Here is a 13,620-nt window from a genome sequence, read left to right as displayed (position 1 = left end):
TCCAGGCACCCACCATTTTCTCTGTAAAAAAAATGCCCTGCACATTTCCTTTAAACTTTGTGCCTCTCACCTTTAGGCTTTGATATTTCCACCCTGGGAAAACGGTTCTGACCTTACCTAATCTATGCCTCCCGTAATTTGATCATTTTAAAACTAATCTATTTGATGCAGTGTTTTCTACTAATTAATTTCAACTAAACGTAAAGCAAGAGCACTTGGGAGATGGATTGATTTAGATTTTTAAACCTTAAGGGAATCAATCAGCATGAGTCAGTGGAAAGAAAGTGGCGATAAGGTCAACTGTGCTCTTACTGAATGACAGATTAGGCATAGCATGCCTCAATGCTACAACTGTTGCTTCTATTTAGTATAATACCTCTGTACATGAAGATAATACAATGAGGCTTGAAAGTAGCTTGCTGTCCTCTGAGCTTTCATAGGTTGAGGCATTGAGCATAAGAGTCTGATACAGTTTTATAGGATTTTAGTAAGGCCACCTTTGGAATATTGGGTGCAGTTCTGTTCGCCCCATTACAGGAAGTAAGCAAAGGCTTTAGAAATGGTGCAGAGGAGGTTTACCAGAAAGATGTCTGGATTAGGGGGTTATTAGCTACTGGGAGCAATTGGACAGGCTTGGATTGTTTTCTCTGGAACACGGGAGGTTGTGATGAGACCTAATAGAAGTATATAAAATTATGAGAGGCATAGATATGATGGGCAATCAAAACCTTTTTCCCAGGATGGAAAAATCAAATACCAGAGGATATAGCTTTAAAATGAGAGGGGCACAGTTTAAAGGGGATGGCTTAATGTATTTCTACTCAAACACACAACAAAATGTTTCTCTACCAGTGACAAATACACAGGAGACATCTATCAGACAAAAGGATCTGGACAAGCATTGCAGCAAAACAAGGTTGACTACATGGCACATTCTAATTTGTTACATAACCTAAAGGAATCCGTCCAAATATGAAATTACTGTTGTTAAATTTTATGAATGAAATGCCAGCTAAATAAAAAAAACTATAATGTGGATTATATAAAGTGCTAAAAATTAAATAATGTTTAATAACATCATCATAACACATCAGTATATATTCATTGTGTCCTACCATGTGACATTCGATGAAGCCAGTAATATGCAAAATCAACTCCTAAAAATGCGATCCACCAAGTCCAAGATGAATCCCAAGGAAGCACGTACACTTTAAAGTTCTCCCAGATGTAGATATAACTAGTCAGTTCAATGCCTCTCCCTAGCAATCTAAAGAAAATGAAAATATATAAATTTAGTAGGTGTTATATTTTTCTCAAATAAATGAATGCAGGGTAAAAACAAACACATTGAATCTGAAAACTGAAAGTGCCATAAATACTCAGCAGGTTAGCTTCTCTGGTGAGAGAATTGCAACATGGAAATTCAGCCACCTGAGGAAACTATACAAAAATAAAAACCTTCTAATAATGTTAAGGTAAGTCTACCTCCATAAATGTTATAATGGAGACACAACAAACTGCATATACTGAAATGAGCAAGACACAAGTGCTAAAGTAACTCAATGGGTCAGGCAACATTCTGGATGACATTGGGTGGCACAGTGGTAGAGTTGCTGCCTTAAGGGCCTGTCCCACTTAGACGATTTTTTCAGCGACTGCCGGCGACAGTCACAGTCGTAGTAGGTCGTTGAAAAAACGGCGACTGGACCCCCCCTACGACAATGTCTACGACAACCTACCACCTAGTCGACGTCAAGCTACCGACAACCGGCGACCCATTTGGACGTCTAACTACGACCACACCTACGACAACCGAAGTCAACCTACATCCACCGGCGACATCCACCTACATCCACCCATGACCCTGTCGGCGACAACTGAAGACAATTCCTACTACACTCCAAAAACATAAAGGTTTGTAGGTTAATTGGCTTCGGTAAAATTGTAAATTGTCCCTCATGTAGGATAATGCCAGTGGACAGGGTGATCGCTGGTCGGCACGGACTCGATGCCGATAAAACTATACCATTTAAAATATAAAATGGTAAACTGTTAAATACCTCTATTTGCGGTTGTCCATATAAATGAAAAACTTATCATGTTTAATGTTCATCCCTTCTGAAGAGATTGAAATTGCCCCCTATCTGTTCTACTGCCTGAAAACAGAGCTTGGTGATCCAATAATTGTTAGATAGAAGCATAGAACCATAGAAAATAGGTGCAGGAAGAAGCCATTTGGGCCTTCGAGCCCGCATCGCCATTTATTGTGATCCTGGCTGATCATCCACAATCAGTAATCCGTGCCTGCCTTCTCCCCATATCCCTTGATTCCGCTAGCCCCTAGATCTCTATCTAACTCTCTTTTAAATTCATTCAGTGAATTGGCCTCTACTGCCTTCTGTGGCAGAGAATTCCACATATTCACAACTCTCTGGGTGATATTTCAGGAAACTTCAGATGTTTCAGATACTTCAGGAAAGAACGAGTGTTTTCCTGAAATGCTTCAGATACTTCAGGACACAACGAGTGTGAAGCAATCTGACAGGCAGGCAGGAAAACATAACTCCTTTTATTAAACAAAAAATAAAATCTTTAGTACATCAAATCTTATTTCTGTTCCAGTTTGAGTTCGACGTTAAAAATCTAGCTTTCTCCAAAAGCTCCACGAAATTCCATCAATAAAATAGTAGTCTTCCTGCTTTATGAAAATAGTCAGTTCCAGGAGCTACATTTAATTTTCCTTTTGGCAATTTAATTGATGTTCTATTGTGACAGGAAACAAATTACAAAAATTAGAATGACTGTTTTATCCTCCAATAGGTTGAAATTTGGTTCAAATGTTCATGGAGGTTTATGGAGAATTCTGCAAGCATTTCCAATATTATTATTTCAAATTTCTTGGATTCATTTCTGGTCCATCTGAAAACTTCTGTTAAAATATAACTTTTGTTCTCTTACTTGCTTGAAAACCATCTTGTTTTGATATCCAGGACGTCAAGAGATACAAGGTTAGTGCGGGAGTGAGGAACTAAGATAAAATGTGAATCATGATCTTATTGAAGTGCAAAGCAGGTCTCAAGGACTAAATTTATTCCTGCTTCTATTATATCCATGCATTATTTCACCTTGTATTTTCTTCGGATGCAAAATTTAACAACAATCCTATTATCAATCTTACCCCTTTATTCATCCTTCTTTCCACCTTAATCTGTATTTTTAAACTTGACAAGCTCATAATTTCCTCAATACTACAAAAAAAATTTGAACTTAAATATTAATCTTCTTTCTCTTTGTCTGCACGGAGTGCCCACTGTGCTGAACATTTCCAGCTTTCTCCTTTGTTTCAAATAGTTTTACTACTAGTTTTACCAGTTGTTGCTTTATTACCCATGATCAGCCATGATCACATTGAATGGCGGTGCTGGTCCTGCATCTATTGTCTATTGTCTATTACTGGTTTTAATTTTGACATTTTGCTTCAGCTTGGTGTAAAATAAATGATTCAACATTGAGCCTTTTAAATAATGAAACTCAAAAATCCATCTCTCTCTATAACTGTGGACAGTGAGCCTCGATGTGAGATACGTAGACCGGCACAGTATCTCACTTCAGGTAGCCTAGGCATTCCCTCTCTCTCTATCCCTCCACCACCCAAGTCTCACTAGCTTCTCGTTTTCACCCAACAGCTAAAACAGCATGTTTCCTTTATCATCATTACTTTTTGCATATCTTTTATTCATTGTTCTTTATCTCTCCACATCATCGTCACTATCTCGCGTTTCCCTTATCCCTGAAGAATGGTTTCGACCCAAAATGTCACCCATTCCTTCTCGCCAGAGATGCTGCTTGTCCCGTTGAGTTAATCCAGCTTTTTGTGTCTATCTTCAGTAAATCGTGCTGTGGGAACCGGAATACTGACCTTAGATGCTGTCTGTGTGGAGTTGCACGTTCTCACTATGGGTGCTCCAAAATCCTTGCACATCCCAAAGGTGTGTGGTTTGTAAGTTAATTGGCCCCTAAAATTGCCCTGGTGTGTAGGGATTGGATGAGAAAGTGGGATAACATAGAACTAGTGTGACTAGGTGATCAATGGTCAGCGTGGCCTCAGAGTGCCAAAGTGCCTGTCCTATCAAATTTTTTTTAAATTCAATTTTCCCAAATGATTTAAAACAATTGAGGGAATTCTTTTCTCAACCAATACATTTCATTAACAAAGTCTTACCAGTTTCCATAGCAGTACAAGAGTTAATTTTTTGTGAATTTTAGAAACCAATCACTTTAAGTAGCTCTAGTGTCTGGATAAATGTTTCACTAAAACAATAAGATTTCTAGAATAAACATAAGCTTACTACTTCTGGCTGAATTTAGGCTTGTTCTGGCTAGCTTTTCATTGGAAAAAGTCAATTTTTTTAGCCATAGAAGAATGACTGTATTCATCCCCGAGCTTCAACTAATCATATATCTAAATGCACTGTTATTAAACCCCTAACCTCTCATTGTAAAATAACTGCCATCATATTTTTTCTTTAGTAAACATGTTTTGAATCAGAAAGTGCAATTTTACCAAACCTGGTTACATCAGAACATGACAATCTTGTTAGCTTGACTGGATTGCTGCAAGTTTTATTTAAGAGTACAATAGTTCTCCTTGATGTTCAGTTGAAAAAAGGAGTATTTAATTCATTGATTTAATGCCTAGTCCAGAAAAGGCTGGGGGAAAAAAATGAAAATGATAACAGCGTTCCACAATTGAGACCAGGAGGGAAATAATTTAATTCCACAATTCTCTCATGCTTATTTTATGCGTTTCATATTTCCTCATAACACAAGAGGGCCTTTAGCCCAGCAAATACGTCAGTTCCGATCGAATGTTCCCATCAGTCCCATTCCTGCACTTCCCTTCAACCTATTCTGTATTACATGTCCATCAAACCCTCCATGACTATTCTGCTACTTACCTCCAGCAGAGGCAATTTACAATTACCAACCAACCAGCATGACTATGGGATAAGGGTGAAAACTGGGGAACCGAGGGGAAGACCATGCAGTCACAGGGAGAACCTGGAAATCACACAGAAAAAACAGTCGAACCTAAGTCACTGGAGTTCTGAAGAAGTAACATTAACCACTCTGCCACGATGCCACTCCTCATCTCCTAATCACTGATATGAATGTAAAGGGCATGTCCCACTTACGTGTCCTTGGCAAGCAAATTCCGCGACCTCGTGTTCGCGTTGAGCCGCGACGATCCAGCGAAACTCTAGTATTTTGTGTCTATCTTCAATTTTCTTGGCCCCGCATGGGGCCAAGTGGGGGCGGATCCGGACCGCAACGACCGTGAGCCCCAGGCCGAGTTCAGCGATCGTTTGCCTGCTTCTGCTGCTGTTAGAGGTGAGACGTTGCATCACGCCAGGGTCTTGGGCCTGTCCCACTTTGGCCGTCAGTTCCGCGACAGGCCGTTGGCCCGCAAAGATTTTGTTCGCTACAAAAATTTCGGAGCCCCGCGCGATGTCGCGCACAACTACATACCCCTCCGCATTTCTCAGTGGGACTGGCCCCGCGCGGCCATACGATGCCCGTGCGCCTCAACGCGACCACGAGGTCGCGTAATTTGCGTGCCAAGGACACGTAAGTGGGACAGGCCCTTAAAGCCTCCCAATACCAAGCATCTGTCCTCAGACTTGAAAGGTACAATTTAAATGGGGTAGTTTTTGTAGAGCAAGGGATAATTGCAGATTAGAGGATAATTACAGATTCAATTGATGCGAGTATATCCATTCACGCAGGCCTCCAGTTTTAAACCTTTATCTGAGAAACACTGGTGTGCAGTCAACATTGGGCCATGGTTGCATGTTATCTGCAGCAGTAGCTGCATTTTACATTACCCTTATAGCTGGGTTTTATTAAGATTGTTAAACATCCTAAAAGAAAACACTTAAAATTACCAATGACAGCTCCAAAGTGGCTTTGAAAACTTATAAATTACAATAACAGTTCTAAAGCTGGAATTGCTTGGTTACACTGACACATACAAGTAATTCAAGCAGGATAAGTAATACGGTGTTGTGGAGAAAGAAATAAGTATGTTTAATTTGCATTTGAAAGGAAAGTAATGATGGCCCACAATGCAGTGGCCAGATGTACGAATTATTACCTGGAATGTAAAAGGTGGTCTTTGGATCAGCTACCACAACACAAGCAGCAAAACTTGTGGTATATTAAAAACTTAAGGAGGATAAATGTATTTTCATAGCATGACGTCGAAGATCTGAACACAATCTTCGGCGAAGAAAATAATCAGAGTACAAAAGCTCATTGGGCTATAATATTTTATATAAAATAAATTGCAAGAAAAGGTGTTGACAGAATGCAGACATCTGAATTGGATTTCATCACTGCAAGGATTTTCTAAACTGCGTACCAGCTGGTCAGGAATTATCGTAAACATTTAGACCACCTGTGTGAGCTGAAGTGCAGGAAATTTGTGAACTAACAATTAGAATTTCATGACTGCATCCTGCTACAATGGAATTTAATGACCACATCATGAAGAAGGTGCAGAAGAAATCCTGCAACTGGATTGAAACAATTCAAAGCAAAATACAATTTTGTCAGTGGAACTTGGGCGGCAGAGAGCTGTTACCTTACAGCCCCAGAGACCCGGGTTCCATCCTGTATGCAGTTTGTATGTTCTTCCCGTGACCGTGTGAGTTTTCTACGTGTGCTTTGGTTTCCTCCCACACTGCGTAGGTTTGTAAGTTAATTGGCTTTGTTAAAAATTGTCCCTAGTGTGTAGGATAGTGCTGGTGTATGGTGGCCGCGCAGACTCTAGGCCGAAAAGCCTGTTTAAGCGCTGTATCTCTAATCTCTAAACTAAACAAATGTAAACTATTGAAGAAGCTATCTTGTGTAAAGAATCATGGGTATCATGGCATAAATGTGAATCTGGGTTCACATTTCATTCCTTTTCTCCACTTGTCTTACAGTCCCTCATCTTCTTTTCATATCTAGCCTTTGTCGACCCATCTGCTCACTCATCGCCCCCTCACCCCGCCCCCTTTTCACTTGTATCCACCTATCACTTGCCAGGCTTTGTCCCGTCCCTAACTCTTTTCCAGGTTTCTCTCCTCCACTACAATCAGTTTGAAGGCCCGGCCAAAAAATCACCTGACCATGTCTTCCAGAAATGCTGCCTGACCCGCGGAGTTACTCCAGCACTTGGTGTTATTTACTGTAAACCAGTATCTGCAGTTCCTTGTCTTTAGGTTTGATGATGCTTCCACTACACCAATGAAGGGTAAAATCAAAGCACAGCAACTTCAACACAAGCTTCAGTACCCAGAGTCTGGCTAGACCTGACAAAACTAGATGGGTTTGATTTGGGTCAGGTGAAGTTCTTATGCTGACAGAATAATTTGGATCAGCCAGGCTGTGACACGATGTGCCATGTGAAACTGGATCAGTGAACACAATTTTCTTCTTACCACGAGAAGCCTTTGTTATTGATCAAAAACAATGTGCGTGCATTGTCATGTCTTTTATTCAGCTTCTCTGCAAATGCCTCGACTGAAAGATCATCAATTTTAAAGATGTTCCTCCACTGATGCTGCCTGACCTACTAAGCATTTCCAGCATTTTCCACTTTTATTATGAGAACTTGGGGAAGATTAAGGGGTCAGGTTTTAAGTTAATATACAGTGGCTTGCAAAAGTGTTCATACCCCTTGAACTTTTCCACATTTTGTCACGTTACAACCACAAACGTAAATGTATTTTATTGGGATTTTATGTGATAGACCAATCACAAAGTGGTGCATAATTGTGAAGTGGAAGGAAAATGATACATGGTTTTCAAATTTTTTTACAAATAAAAAACTGAAAAGTGTGGCTTGCAAAAGTATTCAGCCCCCCTGAGTCAATACTTTGTAGAACCACCATTCGCTGCAATTACAGCTGCAAGTCTTTTGGGGAATGTCTCTACCAGCTTTGCACATCTAGAGACTGAAATTTTTGCCCATTCTTCTTTGCAAAATAGCTCAAGCTCAGTCAGATTGGATGGAGAGCGTCTGTGAACAGCAATTTTCAAGTCTTGCCAGAGATTCTCAATTGGATTTAGGTCTGGACTTTGACTGGGCCATTCTAACACATGAATATGCTTTGATCTAAACCATTCCATTGTAGCTCTGGCTGTATGTTTAGGGTCGTTGACCTGCTGGAAGGTGAACCTCCGCCCCAGTCTCAAGTCTTTTGCAGACTCTAACAGGTTTTCTTCCAAGATTGCCCTGTATTTGGCTCCATTCATCTTCCCATCAACTCTGACCAGCTTCCCTGTCCCTGCTGAAGAAAAGCATTCCCACAGCATGATGCTGCCACCACCATGTTTCACAGTGGGGATGGTGTGTTCAGGGTGATGTGCAAAATATTTGCACATTGCAAAGAAAATTGTTATGACTTTTAGAAATTCAGTATTGGGTCAGGTACCAAATTCTAAGTAGCAGAGTACAAAAGTAAGTGCTAAACTATTTGCAGGAGTTGGTTGCCTCGATGCGGAGGGCCCGCCGTCGGCTACGGGAGTCAAGATCATCCCGTCAACAGAGGGCTTGAGGCTCCCGACCACGGGAGAGCAAAGGGAAGAGATTGAACTTTTTTTCACCTTCTATCACAGTGAGGAATGTGGAGGAGTCACTGTGATGGATGTTTATGTTAAAATGTTTTTTGTGTGTTCCGTTGCTTTTTTATTTGTATGACTAACTTGGCAAATGAAAGTCCTTGTGTGTTGCAAAACATACTTGGCTAATAAAGTATTATTGTGATTGTGAAAACACTGTTGTGGGCCCAGCTGGAGGACTGTCAAGATCAGGTTGCCATGCTATGGAAAGATTGACACCGTGCTAAACAAAAGGGCACAGAGAGATTAACAAATGGTACTAGGGATGAAAGATTTCTGTTTTGTGGGCAACCTGGGTCTAAGGATGTCTTTTAAAAGGACTTTTAAAAATCAGGGAAAGTTAATGGGCGATTTAAGAGAGGCACTCTTAATAATGAGAGGTTTTATTGGAGTAGATAAAGAAACAATGTTTCCAATGACAGAAATGTAAGGCTCAGAACACACCAACCTTGAACATAGGCAATGAACCAGAGGTGACGCGTGTGAGAAAAAAACACAACAAATTGTAAAGTACATGGTTGTGAAATTAGAAAACCAGAAACAGTCACTGGAAAAAAAAAACAGCCACAGTTTTTCTCTTGCATGAAATATATAAATTTACATGGTGATCCTCATTTCACATCTTGGTGTTTATCATGGGCTGAATCCACAAAGAAATCTTGGACACTATAAGGCTTGAAATTTGTGCAATTAAACCAATTTTATAATATCTTGCATTAGATAGTGACAAATCCACACATTCTCCTTCAGTTACGGCATCACAATACGTAATCTGAATTTAGAACTGAATTGATGTTTGATTCATAAGTGTAATGTTAGTGGGGTTGTTACGTTTGTACGTACCTAAACCGATGGAGGCAGAAGTTCAAATCTCAAAAATGTAATTCAATTTATGAGGACTTTGCCAGAACTCGAGGGCTTGAGCTATAGGGAGAGATTGGGCAAGCTAGGACTTTATTCAGGCCAAGGTGTGATCTTATAGAAGTGTCTAAAATCATGAGTGGAAGAGCGTGTGCATGCACAGATCATTTTACCCAGGATAAGGGAATCAAGAACCAGAGAACATAGGCTTAATGTGAGAGGAGAAAGTTTAATAGAAATCTGAGGGGTATATTTTTCACCCAGAAGGTGGTGAGTCTTTGGAATCAGCTGCCAGAGGAGGTTGGTATCGCAGGTATAACAACAACATTTAAAAGACACTTGGACAGATACACGGATGGGAAAGGTTTAGAGTGATAGGGACAAAATACAGGCATGTGAGACTAACTTAGATTGGCAATCTTGGTTGGCATGGACCAAAGGGCCTGTGTTCGTGTTGTATGAATTTATGAATAATTAAATAAAGCTTGAATTAAGAGGGCAGCATGAGTACCAGGTGACTATAAATCGCAGAAAGATGGCAGAATGGAAGGAGCCTATTGGTATAGAAATCATAATGGATCTATGCAAATGCAAACTGTGTCTTCTACTCCTTGCTCTCTCCCCATATCAGGGACGAGCCGTGAGTAATTACTGGACTAACTAAAAGTCAGTCGACCTTTAAAAATTGTTCAAAAAAACCACGCATGCGCAGAAGATCGTAAAACTGTGCATGCGCAGATCGGTCCTGTAGACAGTCAGTCGACTTTTTAAAAATCTTTTTAAAACGCGCATGCGCAGATTGGTCTCCTCTCCTGTAGGCATGTGCAGCACCTTGAGCGTAGTCCACAGTGCAAAGGCAGGATTTCAGCTGCCTCTATTGCCTGTTGTAAGTGAAGGCTTGAAGCAGTGTCCACGGCACGAGAGTTGACCATAGTTACGCGTATTATACGTATTGCGGATGAAAGGCAGGGAGAATTATGCCTACCTAAGATCACTTATTAAAATAATAACCATTTAATAATAAATACTTCCTCTTCTTCTTTAGCCCTTTGTTCCTCTAGGGAGCATAGGCCGTTGACAAATGTCCTCCACCTCACTCGGCTGTTGGCAGTTCTTTCGAGATCTCCCCAGTTGAGCCCACTCTCATACATTTCTGTCTGGTCACCTCTTCTCCAGCTGTTCCTAGGGAGACCTCTTTTCCTTTTTCCTTGGGGGTTCCATTTCAGGGCTTGCCGGGTGATGTTCGTGGTAGGTTTCCTGAAGATGTGTCCAATCCAACTCCATTTTCTCCTTCGAATTTGCGAGTCAATGGGCTCCTGGCTTGTTCTTTTCCACAGGTCCACATTGCTTATTTTGTCTCCCCACCAGATGTTAAGTATTCTCCTAAGGCAGGTGTTAATGAATGTTTACAGCCTGTTTGAGGTGTGTTTTGGTGTTCTCCATGTCTCTGATCCATACAGCATCATCTGTTTCACATTTGAGTTAAAGATGCGTATTTTGGTGTTAATTGAGATGTGTTTGGAGCTGTTCGTATTGGTGGAAATGTGTCAGCCTCGATAACAATCAGCACGGGAGCACCTCAAGGCTGCGTGCTCAGCCCCCTGCTGTACTCAGTCTATACTCATGATTGCGTAGCCGGTCATAGTGCGAACTCCATCATCAAGTTCGCTGACGACACCACTGTTGTGGGACGTATCACTGATGGGGATGAGTCAGAATATAGAAGAGAGATCGAGCAACTGTCCATATGCTGCCAGCACAATAACCTGGCCCTCAACACCAGCAAAACCAAGGAACTGATTGTGGACTTTGGAAGGAGTAGGATGGGGACCCACAGCCCCGTTTATATCAACGGGTCGATGGTTGAAAGGGTCAAGAGCTTCAAATTCCTGGGCGTGCACATCTCTGAAGATCTTTCCTGTTCCGAGAACACTAATGCAATTATCAAGAAAGCACATCAGCGCCTCTACTTCCTGAGAAGATTACGGAGAGTCGGTTTGTCAAGGAAGACTTTCTCTAACTTCTACAGGTGCAAAGTAGAGAGCATGCTGACCGGTTGCATCGTGGCTTGGTTCAGCAACCTGAGCGCCCTGGAGAGGAAAAGACTACAAAAAGTAATAAACACTGCCCAGTCCATCATTGGCTCTGACGATCCCTTCCATCGAGGGGATTTATCTCAGTCGCTGCCTCAAAAAGGCTGGCAGTATCATCAAAGGCTCACAACATCCTGGCTACACACTCATCTCCCTGCTACCTTCAGGTAGAAGGTACAGGAGCCGGAGGACTGTAATAACCAGGTTCAAGAATAGCTACTTCCCCACAGTTATCAGGCTATTAAACCTGGCTCGGACAAAACTTTGATTATTAATAACCAATTATCTGTTATTTGCACTTTATCATTTTATTTATTCATGTGTGTATATATTTATATTACGGTATATGGACACACTGATCTGTTTTGTACTAAATGCCTACTATGTTCTGTGTGCTGAAGCAAAGCAAGAATTTAATTGTCCTATCAGGGACACATGACAATATACTCACTTGAACTTGAGATCTTCCTGAGCATGTTAAACACCACCCTAGCCTTATTGATTCTACTTTTATGTCTGCCTCTGCCCCTCCGGTGATATCCACAACACTGCCTAGGTATGTGAATGTTTTTACCTCCTCTAGAGCAGTGCTGTGCATAAGGATAGGTTTGCTGGTTTTGGAGTGGATCCTCCACAACGTGCATGCATAGATTGGTCTCCGCTCCTGTGGGCATGCGCAGCACCTTGCACGCAGTCCACAGTGCAAAGGCAGGATTTCAGCTGCCTTTATTGCCCATTGTAAGTGAAGGCCTGAAGCAGCATCCTCGGCACGCGAGTTAAACATAGTTACGTGTATTACGCGTACTGTGGATGAAAGGCATGGAAGAATTATGCTTACCTAAGATCGATTATTAAAATAATAACCATTTAATAATAAATACTGAATTTAGTAAATGAATTGGAGATCTTTACCAATTATATTTAATAATTACCTTTTTATAATTTTAGTCAGGGTAGGAACTGCCTACCTTGCCTACCCTGACGGCACGTACCTGCCCCATATCCTTGCACTATATTTCAAAGGCATTTTATAACATAATAAAATCCCACCTTTTTCATCAATGCCAATCAACGAATGAAAACCGCTGACCTCACACAGGCTGCCAATATGCAGTTCTAGCCCAAACAACATAAATGTCTAGCTGAAAGGTGAATCACCAAGCAGCTTACTTTATGCATTAAAAGCAAAACACCGTAGTTTCTACCTGGCAATAACATGCATCAGCAGGGTGCCAGTTGAAAATCTGTGCCATCTGCTTCTAAGAGATAAAGCACTGAAAGTGACAGTAAAACTCATCATTGGTGCCAAGTTCTCCCTCGCTGCGGGATACCAGAGGAATCATCTGCAGTACCAGCTAACGTGCTGTTGCACAGGTCACAGATGGATGACTAATGTACATTTCAGCATGGCCAATACTTTCATTTCCTTTCCCACTAAAGTACAAAAGAACCATGCAGCTTAATCTTCACCTATGAGATTGGTAACAGGAGATGGAATATAGAAGGGGCAGATGGAATATAGTGTAGCAAAGTGTGGAGTCATCCATTTTGGTAGTAGGAATAACGGTGTAGGCTATTTTCTAAATGGGGAATCCGGAAATTGCAGATGCAAATGGACTTGGGAGTGCTGGTGCAGGATTCCCCAAAAGTTAACCTGCAAGTCAAATTGGTAGTAAAGAAAGCAAACTCAATGCTAGCATTTATTTCAAGAGGACTTGTATACAAAAACAGGAATGTAATGCTGAGGCTCTATTAGGCGCTGGTAAGGCCGTATTTGGAATATTGTGAGCAATTTTGGACTCCATATCTGAGGAAGGATCTGCTGGCTCTGTACAAGGTCCAGAGAGGGGTTTACAAGAATTATCCCAGGAATGAGTAAGTTAACATATGATGAGATTTTGTCGGCACTGGGCCTGTACTCGCTGGAGTTTAGAAGAATGAGGGGGGACCCAATTGAAATATACAGAATAGTGAAAGGCTTTGATACAGTGGATATGGA

The 13,620-nt window shown here is 41.2% G+C and overlaps 1 protein-coding gene across 1 annotated transcript in view; it reads right to left on the bottom strand.

Moving 5' to 3' along the window:
• The window catches only part of agmo (alkylglycerol monooxygenase), a 340,436-nt gene that overhangs the window by 264,716 nt on the left and 62,100 nt on the right, over nucleotides 1-13,620 (bottom strand). Inside the window, exon 3 of the mRNA XM_033045572.1 lies at nucleotides 1,116-1,267. Within this exon, the coding sequence (XP_032901463.1) occupies nucleotides 1,116-1,267 (152 nt within the window). The remainder of the gene's footprint in view (nucleotides 1-1,115; nucleotides 1,268-13,620) is intronic.

The sequence above is a fragment of the Amblyraja radiata genome, chromosome 2, assembly GCF_010909765.2.
Source record: "Amblyraja radiata isolate CabotCenter1 chromosome 2, sAmbRad1.1.pri, whole genome shotgun sequence".
NCBI classification, from domain to species: domain Eukaryota; kingdom Metazoa; phylum Chordata; class Chondrichthyes; order Rajiformes; family Rajidae; genus Amblyraja; species Amblyraja radiata.
This window is presented reverse-complemented; position numbering and strand designations above follow the sequence as displayed.